This window comes from Neopsephotus bourkii, unplaced genomic scaffold (assembly GCF_033783945.1).
Source record: "Neopsephotus bourkii isolate Nb327-2 ecotype Australia unplaced genomic scaffold, CSIRO-AGI_Nbou_v1 NB_745, whole genome shotgun sequence".
Lineage (NCBI taxonomy): Eukaryota > Metazoa > Chordata > Aves > Psittaciformes > Psittacidae > Neopsephotus > Neopsephotus bourkii.
The window spans coordinates 726,707-745,604 of NW_026901243.1; the positions used below are offsets into that span (position 1 = coordinate 726,707).

At 40.9% G+C, this 18,898-nt stretch overlaps 1 protein-coding gene across 1 annotated transcript in view; it reads left to right on the forward strand.

Annotated features, from left to right (window-relative positions):
* OBSCN (obscurin, cytoskeletal calmodulin and titin-interacting RhoGEF) overlaps nt 1-18,898 on the forward strand; it is a 185,689-nt gene that overhangs the window by 55,157 nt on the left and 111,634 nt on the right. Inside the window, exons 23-38 of the mRNA XM_061354784.1 lie at nt 163-429; nt 771-883; nt 1,580-1,733; nt 3,048-3,209; nt 3,713-3,817; nt 4,497-4,763; nt 5,370-5,639; nt 6,432-6,698; nt 7,699-7,965; nt 9,403-9,669; nt 10,600-10,869; nt 11,658-11,924; nt 12,131-12,397; nt 14,018-14,290; nt 15,168-15,434; nt 17,886-18,152. Coding sequence (XP_061210768.1) covers nt 163-429; nt 771-883; nt 1,580-1,733; nt 3,048-3,209; nt 3,713-3,817; nt 4,497-4,763; nt 5,370-5,639; nt 6,432-6,698; nt 7,699-7,965; nt 9,403-9,669; nt 10,600-10,869; nt 11,658-11,924; nt 12,131-12,397; nt 14,018-14,290; nt 15,168-15,434; nt 17,886-18,152 — 3,750 coding nt within the window. The remainder of the gene's footprint in view (nt 1-162; nt 430-770; nt 884-1,579; nt 1,734-3,047; nt 3,210-3,712; nt 3,818-4,496; nt 4,764-5,369; nt 5,640-6,431; nt 6,699-7,698; nt 7,966-9,402; nt 9,670-10,599; nt 10,870-11,657; nt 11,925-12,130; nt 12,398-14,017; nt 14,291-15,167; nt 15,435-17,885; nt 18,153-18,898) is intronic.

Here is an 18,898-nt window from a genome sequence, read left to right on the forward strand (position 1 = left end):
GACAAGTTTTATTTTCTGCAATGGTGGCTGTTTAACTAGCAGACACCAATTAATTGGCAGGCACGTGCATGAGAAACAGGTAAAGAACCTGTTTTGGAAGTCTTCAGGCTATTCCACAGCTATCGTTGTGAGATCTCCAACCTGCCTGTGTTTGTTTTCTAGTGAGGCAGATAAAGCTGGTGAAAGGTCTTCAGCACTTGGAAGTCTATGAGAAAGGGACTGTCACCTTCGAAGTGGAAGTGTCACACGAGGATGTGGAAGGGACCTGGCAGAAGGATGGCGTTCGGCTGAACCCTGCGTCGAATATCAATATTGGTGTTCTGGGGAAGAAACATTCACTGACTCTTTCTTCGGTGACTCTTGAAGATGCAGGACTCATCTCCTTCAAAGCAGAAGGCATTTTTTCATCAGGGAGGCTCACTGTGACAGGTACACAGACCTGAAAATCTCAGGCCCTGGTTGGTGTGGGTCATGGCTGTCTTCTTCTGTCCCAGAGAGCGAGCTTCTAAGAGACCAGAAAGCTTTCCTTGTAACTGCAAGGGATGTTAAGCAGTAGACTATCATCAGCAAGGTATCCTAATGTCAACGGGATTACTGTAACATCATTGTCCACAGAACAACTCATGATCATGTGATCAAAACAATGTGATTTTGTTCTCACAAACATTATTAAACATGGAATCTAGGCTCTGACTATATCCATCATTGCCTGTGCCAGATGGTCCAGGAGACCTAATTCCCCACTAACTGGACTTCCTCTTCTTTTGCAGAATTGCCTGCGAGAATCAGCAAGCCTTTGGTAGACATCAGTGTAACTCAGAAGGACAAAGTCACATTTGAGTGTGAACTGTCCAAGCCCAACGGGGTTGTTAAGTGGTTCAAGGTACAGCACTTAATGTAGAGTGGTACTTTAATTTCTAACTTCTCTGGAAGGGAATGGGAGCCTTTGATTTCACTTCCAGGGGGTGTGAATCTCCACCTTTACTATAACAGCTCTTAGCACTACTCTTTTGTCCTTACATTCATTTACTTGCCCAGTTCATCACTGTTACTTATTTACTGCATGTATTTATTGGCTTAAAAGTTAATGTTTTCTGTTCTTGGAGTCTTGAGCTTCATGCCTAGCAGTTCTCACTCAGGATTTATAGCCTCACTGGGAGCTGTTGTTTAAGGTGAAATCTCAATTGCCTTTACACCTGATAGTCATTTTGGGGATCACCTTAGGCATTTCATGTACTTTCCTTTGGGCTCAGCTGATACTTCCCTTAAATGGGGATAACAGTATTTCTTCAAGATAATGTCTGCATTTCTTCAAGGTAATGTCTGAAGGGCCTTGTTGGAGACCCTTTACAGTGCCTTAAACCTTCAAACAGGTGTCTAAGGTCAACCAAAAGTTGTGCATGTTCTTCAGCCGTTCGTACATTTTGCACTATACTTAAGTTTCGGCATATGTCCCAGTAAGCACAATTCCGTTAAGTCCAATGAAACAGGTGAATTAAGTACAGATCTGAATGTTTGTTTTGTTCACTGCAGACACAGAACAGCTGACAGTGATATGGTTTGGCTTTTTCTCTTCTAGGATGGGAAGGAGGTCCGGCAAAGTAAAAAAGTGGGGATTATTTCCCAGGGAACTAAGAGAAGCCTTATTATTCACAAGTGTGAATATGAAGATCAGGGAACCTATGTATGTGAACTAGCTGAAGAGAAGACATCAGCTACCCTAAAGGTTCATGGTATGTTTCATTGAAGTAGGGCATTACATCTACTGGCGTGGTTTTGACTATTCAGCAAGAAATGCTTTGTGGACATTTTATGTATCTCACAATTACTCATTTTGGTCAGCTTGAGCTTCTTAGTGAGAAAGTGCTGGCAGAGCTGTCCAGTGCTTGCTCTGTCCTTAGAGGAGCATTTTGGAAGAGGTGCTAACTTAGTTTTTCCATTTTTCATAAGTGATTTCTGTTCTTTGGAGTGGCACTTCTAGATTGTCAAGTTAGCAAACACTGAATAACCTGACACAGAGCAGGTTTATAATGGCTGGTGCTGACATGGTTTGGTTGAGGTTCTGCTATTGTCACAGGGGGACTTTGCCTGAATAAGGACTGGACAAGCCTTGGGTATGATTTCAGGAATTGCTCTAATTTTTATGTTGTAAATCCTAAGGAAAGGATTGTGATTTCTAATTCTGCATCTCCTCTTTATGCTCAAGACAGTTTTTTCCTTTGTGTGTTGCACTGTGCAACTGGCCAAGCATCAGACATACTTTGTCACCAGGCTCTGAAGCACCAGAGAGAAACCAGTGCTAACGGCCAGATACTGGACAGGTCTGCTGTGCCCTGCAGTTGTTTTTTTTTTTGAGCAGGACATCTGAAGACAGACCAGCTTTATTGCTTACTAGATGCTGTCCTCATGTGGCCACTTAGGTTCAGCAACATCATCATGAACATCTGTCCTTTCCACTGCTTTGTTGGACTCCCCCTTTTCTCCCTGATGTTGTGATTGGGATGGGTTGCTATTTGAAAGCTGGCTGGTTTTCATTAGAACTCTGCTCCTGAGGCTAAACTGAGGTTAATCAAGGGGTTGCTTTTCAAATGGAAAAGGCTGAAACAGCATGGAAATATGGGTAGTTCTTGCATAAATTAGTGAAAAGCTGCAGCTTTAAAGAGGTTTATACTGAGTTCGGGGGGCTCTGGGTAAAAGGTATCTCCTTGTTAAATGTGTGGCAGAGATTGTAGACTTCTGTTTAGTTTTCATTGGTATATTTTCTCATTTAATGTGTTTAACTTCTTTTAAAGCCTGTATGAAGTTCTGGCATCCATAAAACACTTCTGCAATGAGCTCCACTATAGCTTGTAATTTTACCTGTATGTTCAAGCAAAATAAATGTACTTACTGTGCTGAAGAAAGAAACTACTCAGGGAGGGAGATTGATCTAGAATAAAACACAATCCCTGGTGGCTTTTTTTTTCATGCAAGTATGCAGAAGGTAAACATACCACACTCAGTTATGGAGAAACCCCAAATAAATACTTGTCTCTGTAATTTCACAGCTCGAGATATCAAGATTGTTAAACCACTGGAAGATGTGGAAGTGAATGAATTAGAGAGTGCATCTTTCGTCTGCGAGATTTCACATGATGAGGTCCAAACCCAGTGGTACAAAAATGACAACAAGCTGAAGGCTGCTGACAATATTAAAATGCGTCAAGATGGTAAGATGGAAAAGGGGGATCTCATTCTTGAATGGGGATGGGTTGAAGTAGGTGCTGGTATGGGAGACTAAGCAGTGAGGTCTGACCTCCAAAACTGAGTTAAAAAGGTTCAGCAGAGAGTTCTGCTTTTGTTTTGTGACTGCAGATGGGCTGGGATAGTGACTTATTGGTAACTTTAATAAGGCAGGTTTGGTGTCATCCTACCATCCCATGCTGCCAGCAGTGAGGTAGGAATTTCTATCATCTGGCAGTGGGTGGGATCCTTCTGTTTCAAGTACTGTCCTGATGGTGGTGAGGTACACATTCTACCAGTCCTTGGAGGGGCTGACACTGGGTTATCCTTTGATGAAGGGGTGTAGTCATAGGGGAATGGTAGGACTTGCTGCCATGGAGCGGGTGGTGATGCTGAAACCAGATGGGTGGTGCTCAACCTGGCAAAGTATCTTGGAGAGCGAAGCTGTTTGCTTGGGTAAAACTATGTCTGGTTATGCATCTCTTCTCAGGAAAGACCTATTCACTGACTTACACGTGCGTCCAAGTCAAAGATGCAGCAGAAATCAAATTTGTAGCAGAAAAGGCAGAATCTCGTGCTCAGCTTACAGTAAAAGGTAATTGTATCTTTCATGCTAGTACTGCTTATGCTCTTATATGTTCACAAACCAAAAAACTTCCCTCACTTTTAAAGCGAAGAAGGTTAACCAACACTTAGAGCTTTCAGAGAAAGCAAAAACTCCTGCCTATCTTACTGCATGTTAAATATCAGCCTGGGAATTTACTTTTGCTAAATAACACAGTTTATTTTATCAGGAAGTCAGTTTTGTACCCAAGGTGTTACAAGTCATGTTTGAACTTCAAGGGACAAAAAGCTGTAGCTTGACTTTCTCCTGCATTTCCTCTTTCTGGTGTATGTATAAAAAGAGCACAACATTTTTTGTTATTATTTTTGGTTTTGGTGTTAAACAGTGTGGTAGAGACAGAGAGAAGGAAGATGTTTGAATTGAAATACTGAGGAGCTCAGAAAATCCAATATCAGTCCTTGCCATAACACTGCTGTGTAGTGTTGAGTAAATTACCTATTATTTCTACAGTTCAGTCACTCAAGTGGTAAAATATGGCTAAAAATTTTCCTTGTGTACTTGCTGTGTGTTAGTTGAGTGCTTAGCACAGTGAGGTTTCCTGTCATCATCCAGATAACTGAGTACAAAGGAAATACAGCTAACGGAGCTTTTGATTGGAACCTTTCATGGAAACTGTACCATTTATTCCATCTTTTTTTACTCCTTTCAGAGCTGCCTGTAAAAATTGTGAAGCCTTTGCGAGATAAGATTGTTCTTGAAAAGCACCGGGGATTCCTGGAGTGCCAGGTGTCTCGTGCCAATGCCAAAGTTCGATGGTATAAAAAGGACGTTGAAATTCATCCTAGTGACAAATACGAAATCGTGAGTGATGATGTCTATCGGAAACTCATCATCAACAATGCAGATTATGAAGATGAGGACGTATACACTTGTGATGCCTTTGATGACAAAAGCAGTGCTAATTTCTTTGTTGAAGGTAGCAAACTTTTTTTTCTCTATAGGATGCACTGGGAAGAGGATTGGCCAGTTCAAAAAACCCCTGTCATTTACTTTGAAAAAACAATAACACTTTGAAAGTATTTTGATTCAATGTTGATTTATTCTGAAATCCATTGGTAATGAATTCTTTCAGAATTATAAATCAGGAATGTCCAGGAAAATTAATATCTATATAGTTTCATAAGAAAAGTGGTGAAATTCCTGTTCCAGAGAAGTTTATGAAATGCATTGAAGAATGTTTGTTGTAGAAAAGTTGCAGTAGCTCGCCAATATCTTTTTCACGATCAACACCTGCATTCCGATGAATCTTGTTTTCTATTTTATAGTGCCAAGTGTTTGATAAAGGACAAGAAGGTGGCATTAGAAATAGGACTGTAAATCAGTAGATGGAGATTCTCTTGAGGCAGTGTCACAGTCTCAGTCGCTGACCTGATATTTGATTTTATATTGAAAAGGGTGTTTTAAGGCCTATCAAGCTAGTAAGTGCAGTATTCAAATGCAGAAAAGGTGGCATGAGCATGTGGGTTGATAATGGCAGAGTTCCTTTGTGACTCATAAATCCCTGCTTTCTCATTCTATCCAGAGCAAGCCATTAATATTGTAAAGGAGCTGTGTGATGAAGATGTGACTGAGCCTGAAGAAGCCAATTTTGAATGTGAGATATCCATTCCATCTGTGAAGCCCCCCAAATGGTATTTACATGGAAAAGTCTTACAGGCAGGCAGAAACATTATCATGCATCAAGGAGGTACCATCCACAAGCTGACAATACTGAAAACAAGTACCGATATGACAGGCGTCGTTCAGTTCTCCATTGGCAAATCAAAATCCACAGCAAACCTGCTTGTCAGAGGTAATGTCATATGCCCTAGCTTGATTTAGATTATGAAAGATGCTCCTTCCTATAGTCCCTGCAAAATAGCTTTTCATACCTACCGTCCAATGTGGAGGGTCTGCTGAGTGGTGTCTTCCAGGCTGTGTACCTGGAAGATCTGCTTATTTCCTAATTACAAATTGTTGGGGGCAATGTTGGATGCACTCAATGAAGCAATGTTTTAGGAAGGGATGTCATTAAATGACTTTGGTATGTCTGGTATTCAAATCTATTGAGCTAGAATTAATTTTTGGTTTATTTTTTTCTTCTTGACTTTACCAAAGAGGACAAAGTAAATGAAATTTGCCAGGGGAGTTTATTTCTGAACTAGACAAGTTTGATAGCTCATTTACTTAATCCACTTTGTCATTGACTTGATCTGGGACAAAGCTTCAGGGCATTTTATCTTTCACTGTCACCATAGTAAAAATCTCCAATCACGTCCTGAAGTCCTTGTTTTGTTTTTAATTTGCCCTTACCTGAATAAAAGCTTCAATAAGAGAACAATTCAGTAAGCACTGAACAGAACTGGACCATGCATTTGGTAGTTAATATACAACATTGTCTTATAGAAACCAGTATTTCCTGTGGATCACCATGCCATTTTAACTTCAAATCACATCAGCTCCCTAAGAGAAACTTGCATTACAATCTGAACGGTTCACAAAGCAGTTGTGGATGACATATATGAAATTCATTGGCATGATTAGAAACAGATTAGAAACTTCTCTTCAGATTGATCCTTTCTTCTTTGCCAACCCTGCTTTGCAGATTACCACATCCAGATCACCAGGAAGATGGAGGACAAGACAGCTCTGGAACGCCATTCAGTCATCCTGTCTTGTGACTTCAGGCCTTCTCCAAAGGTTGTGAAATGGTTCAAGGGCCATGAGCTCATCGAGCCTTCTGAGAAGTACAAAATCAAGCGGGAGGACTATTCAGCAGAGCTCAAGATTTTGAAGGTGAAGCCTGAAGATGCTGGTGTGTACAAGTGCAGGGCTGGAAGTGCAGAGACTGAAGCCACACTCACTGTTGAAGGTAGGAGTGGCTTGCAGCAGTGGGAGCTTGCCCGTTGCATTTCTGTATAGTTCAGTATTTCACTCTGGGTTTCTCTTATTGAGTAGAGGTAGATTCCCACAGTTACATTCTGCTAATTTTATGTATATGCAGTATCACAAGAGAACTGATTATATTATGCACTGTGCTGATACTACAGCGCTTGTCATGACGTAGGAAATGCAGGCAGAAGCGCACCTTCTGGGTAAGGCAGAAATTCATGCGTTTTTGTCAAAGCATGTTATTTTTCATTTTATCGAAGGAACTAGAACTCTGGTACTTCCATTTAAAAATGTCCCTTACATTAAACTGTTACAGGCTTCTGATTCTGGTGCTCTTGGTTATGGTTTTCATTTCCTGACCACTGTGTCAGTATTATAGCTGCTATATGCTTGTCGTTCATAGTGATATTCTACCTCATCTGGGTATGGAACTATTTTTAGCCAATTCTTCACCGCTGGTAAAACTGTAAGAAAAGATGTTCACTGTGTCACTTTCAGCAAGAGTTGGAAGTGAGCCACAGAATCATTTCTGGAAGTCCAGTGAGCAGCTTTTGGTAACAATTTGGTATTGCAGAGGTTCATCCAAATGGCAAAATTATTTAATACTCTTAAACCCTCCTCTGAGTTAGCAAGTCCTTGAGGAACAGCATTGCAGGAGCAGAATAGCTGTAAAGAAAAACCTCTGGCCAAAGACTGAGAAAGAAAAGAATTTAATTCATGTTGTTCCCTAAACCTCAATGAGCTGCTCAATCTCTTACTCTTTGTAGCCCAAACCATTCTCTTCATTGCATCCTCTGTGTCACAGTTTCCCTGGAAGTGAGTTGGGGACGATTTAGTTATAATGTGTTTGTGTGTGTGCAGTGGCTAGCACACAGGGATGAGTGAATAATCTAATAAACTCTAAACACTATGAAATCTGTTTCTGGTAACAATACTGATTTATGGTAACAGTGGTGATGCTGCACCTTGGTTTTCTACAGCCCGCAATGTACAAGTACGGAAACACCTGCAGGACGTGGAAATTGAAGAAGAGAGCTCCGCGGTCTTCTCCTGCGAGCTTTCCCATGATGACGAGGATGTGGAATGGTTCCTCAATGACACCCTCCTCTACACCAACAATTTCAATGACATCAGGAACATTGGCAATTGCTACATGCTGACAATGAAGCAGGTCAAGCCTGAGGATGCTGGCACAGTGACAATGAAGTCAGACAAAGTGACAGAGAGTGTGCGTCTGAAGGTGATAGGTGGGTTGTGATTACACTCCTCCTGAATGTGAATAAGAGAGGTAAAGGACGTATTATTTACCATATCCATGCAGCAAACCTGCTCATAAGCTTCACCTCTCTGCGGCCAAGCAGTAGGTGTATAGGGGCTTTCTTCCAGTGTAAGTTTCTACCATAGCTGATGATTTTTCTAAGGAAGATTGTTTTGGTATTCTGCCAACAATTTCCATAAATGTTTATAATCCTTTTACTTATCAGGATAGCCTCAAGAGCAATTTCCTTTGCTTGTTTGTCTCTTCAATAGTGCATAGTCTATAAAATATTGTTCTAAAGGTTTTTGACTGCAGGAACCTGAGCTTCAGTTTACCTCTAAGAGTAATCAATTCTGGAGCTGGACTCGAGCAGCAAAGACAAGGCAGTTTGCTGCTGTCCTTCATCTGTCACATAACTGAGTAGCTGTGGTTTCACATGTTCCTCCGCACTCTCAACAAGTTTGCAGATAACACCAAGCTGAGCATTCTGGTTGACACACCTGAAGGTGCTTGGAGAATCATCTGTCTCATTTCCATTGCATTTTTCCTCCTGATCATGCCTAATTTCTTCTTCCCAGGGTATCTGAATAATTTAACTCTTTTACTCTGTCCATTCAGAGAGTCTGAAGGATTTCCTCTTCTTTTTTTTTCATATCTGGTCAAAAATTCCCTTTATAAATATCTTCCATGTCAAATGTATTTTAGACAATGGGAACCAATAAGTCAAAGAAGAGGCAAGAGGAAAAATGGTCATGAGAGCAAGGAGTGCAGCATATCTTTTTACTGCTGTTCCTACTGCATAATTCCTTCATTGTGAAAAAGACAGTGCCATCTCTCTGGCTTTAAAAGACCTACATTGCAATTACTTTCCTTCGCACATATTTCCTCTAACTACCTGACCCCTTTCCACATGCAGACTGCTGCAAGGAGAAGAGGTGTTCCCAGAGAACATCTGCTCTTTCACGATGCAGACAAAGACTTCCTTAAATGTAGTTTATCTTGTTGAGTAGCTATTTCTTAAAAGCTGTCCTTCTGGCCTTTGCAAGGCCATACATGCCACCTCCAATCGCCATTCCCTGTGGCGGGATCTCATGTCCCAGACAGATGCCCAGCACAGTGAAAAAAAAGAGTTATTGCAATCTCACAGGTGCACATCCAAAAGAGAGACCATGATTACAGCATTGAATATCACAACTCATGATACGCAATATGGGCTGCCTCTTTCCTTTCTTGCATCCTCCCGTAAACAAATTCTAATTTCCCTAAAACTTGTGCCAGTCATGAGGTGTGAGACTGTTTTAAGTTCTTCATCGGTACCAGCAGCATTGCCAAAGGTTTACTTAAGCTCTTTTTAAATATTTAGTATCAACTGAAAATGTCTTGATTTAAGTATCCTGGTTATTCTGTTTTGCCCATTAACCTTCAGAGAAGCCTGCTGTCTTCATGAAGTCATTGGACGATGTTTTTGGTGAGGAGCGAGGTATGATTAAACTGGAATGTGAAGTCTCTAAAGAGAAGGTCAAACCTGTTTGGAAAAAGGATGGTGTGAATCTCACGTCTGATAACAAGTATGAGCAGATACAGTCTGGGAAGACCCTGAGCCTCCTTATCCATGACCTTGGAAAGACAGATGCAGGTTTATACACCTGTGATATTGGCACTGATGTTGCCAAGTCAAAGGTCAGCGTTCAGGGTAAGTATTGTAGATAATGACCAGTCAAGGGATGCTGCAAATACGAGTGGGCTTGGGCACTTGGTTTCACACCTATTCCTCCATTAGCTTCACGTAACACAGTGGTGTCTAAATAATCCCTGTTACTCTTTGATGGAAGTATGTATGGTGTTTCAGCGACAGTCACTTCTCAAGAATGTACTGTTTCCTTCCTGAACCTTCCTAAGGTGCAGAAATCCTCCCAGAAGAGCGAATAATTTCTAAACCAACCAAGCAAACAAACAAAATTTCAAACAAACGATCAACAAAAAAAGAAATCCCAAAACAAAACAAACCCTGAGTAGCTTGTGTTTCACATTTTAAGCTATTAGCTTAGAACAGTGGCTTAAAGCCACTGTTGTGGGAACACAAAAGTAGAATAACATTGTCTATTGAAGAACCCATCAGTTCAGCCTGTCCTCTAATCCTTGTGGCTGCTTGAAGGACAGAGAGTTGTTCACGACTTTCAAATTTATACTGATAATGAGACAAATTTTGAATTTGTCAGATTTGAATACAAAGGGGGTACGGTGGTAACAAGCTAACAAACATCCCATTTCTTCTATCAGCATGGAAAAAACCTCACACAACATCCCAAAGGTTTCCTCTCTGACAGCTTTTCTCCCTTCTAGCTCAGTGAATCTCGAGTTTCTCCACTGAGTGAGCTCTTCTTTATGCAGGCCTTCAGAGCAAAGCCAAGAGATTCACGTGTCCCCTTCCCTATAGCTTTGTGGTGACTGAGTGAACAATGTCTGAGAAATCCTTCCCATGTCAAATACATCTGTAAGGAATGCAATGATGTCCTGCCAATCCAGTATATAAACCAGTGTGATGAGTTAAAATGTTGATATTACTATTCATGTCAATCATAGAAGTCTTTCTCCTTGTATTAACCTACATTTTGTTTTCCAGAACTGAACATTGGCATCACCAAACGGCTGAAGAGCACTGAAATCCAGGAGGGAGAAGATTGCACTTTTGAATGTGTTCTGTCCCATGAAAGCATTGATGACTTCAACTGGACACTGAATGGGAAAAAAGTGGAAAGTGGGGGGCGATTTAAAGCCTCTAACATGGGTCGAAAATACATGCTAAATATCAAAAGTGTGACGCTTGATGATGCTGGGGAAGTAATTTTTACTGCCCGTGGTCTAACCTCCAAGGCTTCTCTGGTCGTGAAAGGTAATGAGATCAGAAAGATTCTGGGGTTTGATTCTTGGATATCTTTTCATAAGGTGTCAGTAAAGTTTAAAGGAAAACTCTTGTTATGATTAAATTGAACAGCAGCCTTTCCTGTGAACCTTGAAGCACTGAGATTTTTTTTTTTCCTTAAAAACAAGTGCAAGGCTGAAACCTTTTATAGATATTTGAGAATGGCAGAATACACTGGGTAGTGTAATTGTACAGACAATTACCACCCAGACTGTGTGCACCAGACACAATAACGCAAGGCTCCCCAGGTAATTAGTGGAGAGAAGAAATAGGTAGTTTTCAGACATAGTTCATCATCCACAGTTAAACCTGTTTAGGACAAAATAAATTGTTCCTTGAGCTCTGTTACCTGCACTTCTGGATGTATAGCAGCCCTGGGCTGAGTGCCTCTGCTCTCTGTAGTGTAGATGTCTGTATTCAGTGAGATAGATCCTACCATAACTGCATACCTATAGTAAATTCAGTGATGATGAAATGTCATCCCTGAAATGAATGACATCAGAACAAGTCTTCAGTTCCTGTAATCAATCATAATATGCACTGGGACCTCACAACTGCAATTAATATCTACTAAAGAGCAAGACTGTTTTCCCCCTCCCTTTCCTAACACAAAATGGATCACTCATTGGGGATGTGAAAACTTGCTGGATATTTGAATTGCAAAAACCCAGCCCTATAGTGAGTATGATTTTTATTCAAAGGTGGTGGTTTTTATTAATTTTTTTATTTGTTTTTTTCCCCCCCTTTCTTCCTTTCAGAAAAACCCACTGAGGTTACAAAGCAGCTGGAGGATAAAACAGCAGCAGCAGGGCAGGACATCAGCCTGAGTTGTGAATTGTCAAAACCTGATGTGAACATCAGGTGGTACAAGGATGGCAAAGCAATCCGAAAAAGCCAGAAATATGACTTGCACCAAGAGGGAACACGGGCCATTCTGATCATCCATGACTCCACAGTCAAGGACAGTGGGGAGTACACTTGTGAGACAGAGGTCTCTAAAACGAAAGCAAGGATCACAGTGCAAGGTCAGTTGAAGCTTGCATAGGACTGGTACAAAAACTGGAGTAAATATCTAAAACCTGTGGGAAATGATCCTGTTTAGGGAGATAGAAGAACAAGTTTTAGTTTTCTAAAACATCATAGATTAAAAACCTTTAAAAAAAAACCACTCTGAAAAAACACCTTGTAGTTACTGAAGAATCTTATGTGCGCTCTCTCTCTCTTCTTCCAGAAAAACCCAATTATTTTGTCAAAGAGCTTTCAGATCTGAAAGCTGATGAAAGTGGAACCGCAGTCTTTACGTGTCAGAGTGAGAAATCTGCATCCTTTGTGGTCTGGCGGAAAGGCATGGCTGAACTCAGGGCTGGCAGGAAATACGAGATCACACAGAAAGGACAAGTCCTGCAGCTGACCATAAAAAACTTGGAGAAAAGTGACAGTGACACTTACACCTGCGACATTGGTGATGCCCAGTCCAGGGCCAAGCTAGTCGTGCAAGGTATGCATGAGAGGAATGTGTTTTGTACATCCCGTTCCTCCAGCAGAAAACATCATATGTGTAGACAGATCTATTTCTCAGCATATGGGTAACAAATCCACTGATTTCTGACTCTGTTTCATTCATGATGTATGTATACTACACAGAACATGAGGACAAAAACATAGGAACATGCAGAGCAATTTGTCAGTTTGAAGCAATTACACACAAAGTACTTTCGGTATGATTTAAAGCCCAAAATGCTGATGCAAGGAGAGGCTGGTGTTCCTGTGTGAAGATGTGATAGATATAAGAGTGCCTACTATTAGATGAAGGAAAAGTTATTCTGCCTCTAGGCTTTTCTCCATGTCCCTTGATGCTTCTTTCTGTTAGTAGTTTTTATGATGGGATGGGTAAATGTGTGGTCCAGGGATCTTTAAGTGCTTGATGTCCCTTTGCACCTTAGAGATGAAGGGTACAACAAAATCTCTAGCTGAAAAGTACAACCCAACAGCTTTTAATTGAAGCTATGGGTGGCAAATGAGCTGTGGTGGCCCCTGTAAACAGCAGGGCAGTGTTTAAGGGAAGGGAATGAGGTTTGGTTGATATTGTTCCTCACAGTTCCCTCACTGGAGCCCCAACTGGGAGAAACCATGGACCTGAAATTGATGAAACAGTGAAGAGAATAGTAGGAACAAGTCAAGAATAGTCACATGGAGATGCTGTGGTGGTGTCCACTTATTCATTGTTATAGTTGGTTACTAAAAACTTAGGGGGTAAAGGCAGGCTCTTCCACCTCTGGTTATCTGATAGAACAGCCTTGTGAAACAAAGAAGTGTGCTTAATTCCCATCATGGCCTCAGGATCTGATTTACCTGAATTCTCTGTAAGGTTTCTAATACCAGCTTTTCTGAGTGGAAAAAATGCCTGTATGAAGCAAAACTCAAGATAAAAAAAAAACCAAACCCCTCTGTACCAGTTCTGTAAGTAGGAGCAACATCAGATTTATCTTTGTATACAGTGATAGCTTTGTTTTATTTATTTATTAATGATTAAGTTATTTATTTATTAATAATTAAGTGTACATCTCTATCTATACAGGCAGGTTTTTGGGGCTGTTGTTTTGCTTCTTTTTACTAAAGCTGCAATCAGACGTTCTCTCCATTTCCCACTGTATTTATTGTTGGACTAAGCTCAAAGAAGGTGCAGCTGGGTGCTCCTATCCCATAGGAAGCAAGCTATGTTTGCTCTAGAAAAACAGAGGGGTTGTCATGGAAGGGATGCTTGGTGATGTTTAGAGCCCAGTAATGCTGTCATTTCAGCATCCTTTCAGTATTTATAGGTAGTTTCATTAGGAGAAACTCTGTAACACTAGATTTGTATTGTGTTGGCTAGTTGTTCTGCTGTGTGTTCTGGTGCTTTGAAGTTGTCTTCATCCTGTTTTGGTGTGTGTCCTGTATAAATTGTCTTCATGTGAATGGTTTTTGTGTTCAATAACATAGGAATTGTGTTTCAGTCTTCTGTATCATGAATGTATTTCTTTCTTGAAATACTTGTATGGGAAATCTTGGAGTTTTCCATGTCGATTTTCATGCTAGAAACTGAAGAATGCAGTAATTGATATATCTATGTTCCTTTCAGGCCAGAAAGTGCTAATAACAGAAGACCTGGAAGATGTCACTGTGTTAGAAGGAGAATCTGCCATGTTCAAATGCAGAATCTCTCCTGTAGACTATAGCAAAGTGCAGTGGTTTTTGGATAAAACCCCTCTCCATACCAATGAACTTAATGACATCCAGTCTCAGCCTGGTGGATATCACTTGCTAACATTGAAAAAACTCTCACTGAAGGACTCGGGGGTCATTACATTTGAAGCTGGTGATAAGAAAACTTCTGCCAGTTTGGTTGTTAAAGGTAATTCCAACATAAAAAATGCAGGAGAGAAAAGAATGGGTATACATAGGCACGGGTTAAGGTGGGTAGGTGAAAAATAGAACAAAAAAATCTACAGATTTAGTCATATTATATGTATACTGTATATGCTCAAGAATAGCATTACTTATATAATGGAGCTACAACTAGTACCAAAATCAGGGTTTGGTCTCTTGATTGATTGGACTTTTGTGAATTTAAAAGCATTGAGCCAGGGGGGATAAGATCTACCTTGGCCAATTTGGCTATTGGTATCTAGCTTAGGCTACTTCTATAAGCTGTGTAGAAGGCAAGCACTTCCAGAGAACTGTTAATCTTCTCTGTCTTAATAGACTATTTTGGAAGTGAATATCTGGTCTCTGAAGGCATCTGTCCTCTTATACCCTACATGACCAGTCTGAGCTATCTGCCTTGTTTTAAGAGAGTACCGTTGAGATGAGACCTGATTTAGATGACTGGCATTGAGAAACCTATATTTCAACACTTCATGCAGAATTAACTTTTCCATGTTCAGTTAGTGTTCAAACTAATCAGCTCACAATGAAAAGGGCTTAGGAACATCATGACTTCACCTTGCTCCTATTTAGTGAAATGTGAGAGAAGTTTTATTTATGTTCTTCAACAGGAATATTGTCTTGTTGGTTTCTCTCAGATGGCATTGGGTATTTACTAAGCAACACTTTATGTTGACTAGTGCCTTCTTGAGGACTTTATAGTCGTGAACATCAAATCATTTGTTGTTAATCTTGATCTGTAGTTTTGATACAAGTAATCTTGAATGTAAATCTCGCAGATTACTTCTGATCTGAAAATTCACACCTCTTCTGAAACATCTCAGATGGCTTTTATGTGATTCTAGAGAAGCCCTGCATCTTCACAAAGGAGCTGGTTGATACTGAAGTCACTGAGGGAGAGGATGTGATCCTTCACTGTGAAACCTCCAAATCAGACAGCCCTGTAAAGTGGTGCAAAGATGGGAAGAGCCTTAGGAATTCTTCCAAGTATAACATCAGTCGGTCGGGATTTGAAGCCAAGCTTGTCATTCACAGGGCAGAAGAAAGAGACAGTGGCAGATATGAGTGTGAGGCTGGAGCAGCTAAAAGTAGCGCTGTTATTACTGTCAAGGGTAAGAGCATTTGGAGTGATGGTTTGGGTCCTAACTTGTCATCTAATACTGAGGTCAGAGTAAAAAATTGAAATTATAAAAATGTGAAGCTACACTGAAAAAAACCCTCATGACTTTGCATGACAGTGCAGGACAAGTTGTCTGGAACAGCACCCAGATAGGTGACAGAATATGAAACAGGAAAATTCTTGATCTTACCTGGTTTTAACTCTGTGAAGTGTAAGTGTCTAAGCTCTCTAAAGAATCATGGAATGAATCATTGAATCATGAGTGGTTTGAGTTGGAAGGGACCTTAGAGATGATCTAGCTCCAAACCCCTGCAATGGGCAGGGACACCTTCCACTAGACCAGGTTGCTCCAAGCACTGTTCAGTAGGAGATCCACCCAGCATCAGAGGTAGTCCAGAGGAAGGATGAATCGTCTTCTGAAGCTGTCTCCACTGATGGCTTTCTAAAAGGATGGAGCTCACATACCCACAGTTGTCTGGGTAATTGGTTTAGGCAGCCAAATTCATCAAGAGTAATGCACCCAAAGAGTGTCATCACGCAGGAGGTGCTATCTAAAGGGTTGTTGTCTGAAATGAAGCGAGAGTTCCCTGAACAAGTTGGATGAGCAGGTTAGGTAAGCATTGGGTCTGAGCTGTGTCAGAACAGGGATCATCTACTATGCATCTTACAATCATTCCTGCTTGTCTTGAGTCACTGCCTAGCCTTCAGGTTAAGGAGAAGCTTGGGTTTCTGTGAGTAAATCACTTGTTCATATGGGCAGGTTGAAGCAGGTACAGGGAGGTTATTAATGTCACAGGCTACGTTTAGCCTGGCCAGTGGGTATCCTGCATGCAGCTGGTATAATGTACTTGGGAAAGGCAGATCCAAAGCTGCTCTTTGATTAGTCAGTGTGAACATAAAGCATTTGGGTTGTTGGAAGAGCTAACCTGAACTTCAGAACATGAAGAAGGAAGGCAAGCTGCTCATGCTGTTTATCCAGAGCACAAAGAAGCCAACTTAAGGCTGAGATCTGCTGTGCAAGGGAAGGGAAGACCTTGATGATGTAATGAAGAAGAGGTGATGGTTAATGGTCCCAATTTGCCATGTCTTTCTGTAGCACTAGGGTGTTTTCTAAATACATGTTACACACAAAAGGAAGATCTGTGTTGCCTTCAGTAGGAGCTGGATATCACACATGGCCAAGAACAATTTTCTGTTAGAAAAAACCCACATTCATAATGTCACATAGCAGTCCATTTTTTCCTTTCTCTGTGAAGGGTGTGAATGGATGTAGGATTTAAACACACATATTCAAATCACCAGCAGATGTCGAGTCATAAATTACACTGAGTAGCTTCCTGTATATACTAGGGTCACATCAGAACAGGAAGATGCAAAAATAGAACAAAAAAACAAAGTCAGTAGCCATGTGACACTGAGTGTCCCAAACTAGAAGTAACAGAGAATAGGCTGCAGTTTTTCAATAGCCACAGGACACAACATAATGAATCAGTAGCTGACTTGCATATTTGTATGACAGCAGAAGCCAGGAAGAAACTGAGTGGGGTCATGATCTGAGGGAAAAAAACTTCAACTGAGTTTTTTCCCCAATAAGTTCCTTTCCTACAGTAGCTCACCTTAAAGCCTGAATGCAGGCTGTGACAGAGCCTGCATAGGAATCTTAGCAGGGACACTTTCTTGTGCAGCTGTGCTTTCCTCTCTATGTTTGCTTTGTGCTGGTTTTAAGTTTGTATTCATGTTGAATAAAACTACGTTGTGTGTTTTTTACAATGAGAATACTGCTAGTCATGACAGAGAATGCTTTGCTCATTCCCATGTCCTCTGTGTTACAGAATCATAGAATGGTTTGGGTTGGAAAAGACCTTAAGATCATCCCATTCCAACCCCTTGCCATGGGCAGGGACACCTCACAGTAGACCATGTTGCCCAAAGCTCTCTCCAGCCTGGCCTTGAACACTGCCAGGGATGGAGCATTCACAACTTCCTTGGGCAACTCATTCCAGTGCCTCACCACCCTCACAGTAAAGAGCATCCTCCTTATATCTAGTGTGAGTTATGCTCGGAGAAGTTTTACATTTTTTGTGCCCGTGTTCTAGCTCTGACCACACACCTGCAACACTGCAATGCACTGCTTGTGTAGTTAATAGCAGTGCAGCACCTGCCACTAATGTTAATAATGTTAATAATAATGTTAATACAACAGTAGTAGTAGCAAAGTCTTCAATAGTACAGATAGTGGTTAAAATGAAAACAAGCATATAGTCTCAAATCCTGTTTTACTGATTTAGAGTGCTGGCAGACAGATGTCAGAATCTGCTTACTCTTTGCTAGTGATTTTCCATTCCTGTGGTTTTCTAGCTTAGTAACAAAGCCTGAAATAAAAACAGAAAAATTATTTCTGACCTTGTGTGTTTCCTTAAACATTTGCAACCTTCTTTTTCAGAAACACCAGTTCGTTTCAAGCAAGAGCTCCAAAATGAAGAAGCTAAAGAAGGAAAACAAGTCAAGCTGACCTGTGAGCTCAGCAAACCTGATACCCCAGTGAAATGGATGAAAGGAGACACCATTCTCTATGCCAGTGAGAAGTATGAATTTAAGCAGCATGGTACTGTGGCGGAGCTCATTATTCGAGACGTCAAATCGATAGATTCTGGAGACTATACCTGCAGCACTGGGGAACAGAAGACCACTGCTCGGGTGAAAGTAAATGGTAGGCAGAGTTACATACATTGCCACACTTTTTTAACTCATTGGTTAATAGATCTTCTATTTAAAAAAAGTCACATAGCCATTCTCTGTGTTATTTTGTGGCAATGTCATCTACAAAGTGATATGTACCATTCACAGGTAACACTGCATACTTGTAAATACTTGTATATATATAATTCATGTAATCTCACATTACATGCCTGGGATTTTAAATATGTAGTTTTCCACAAAGCAAGAAATAAGTGAGTGCAGAGGGTTCACTTTCTGTATCTTACATTCCATAATTCCTGACCTATCAGCTATTTTGCATGGCTGTGATTAAGACTGGAGTCAGACATGGAGACCAGGAGCACTGGAGCACAAGAAGATGAAAACATAAGTCCAGTCACTGGCAAATTGCAGGTGGTGAACTGATGAATTTTTAGGCTCTTGAATTACCCAAAACATACTTTTAAAAGGCTCTCAGATGCCATCTACACTTCCCAATGGCCTTAAACAAATACAGTTCCTATAATAGTATAGCAAAAGGTGTATGTGCTACAGCAGAAAGCAGGAGAGATACAGGGCATGAATGTTATCTTGGAGCCCTGCAGCTGCATCATCATCATCAAATGGTTTGGGTTAGAAGTGACCTTAAAGCTCTTCCAATTCCAACCCCCCTGCCATGGGCAGAGACACCTACCACTAGACCAGGTTGTTCAAAGTCCCATCTGACCTGACCTTTGTTAGGTGAGGATGCCCAGAAGA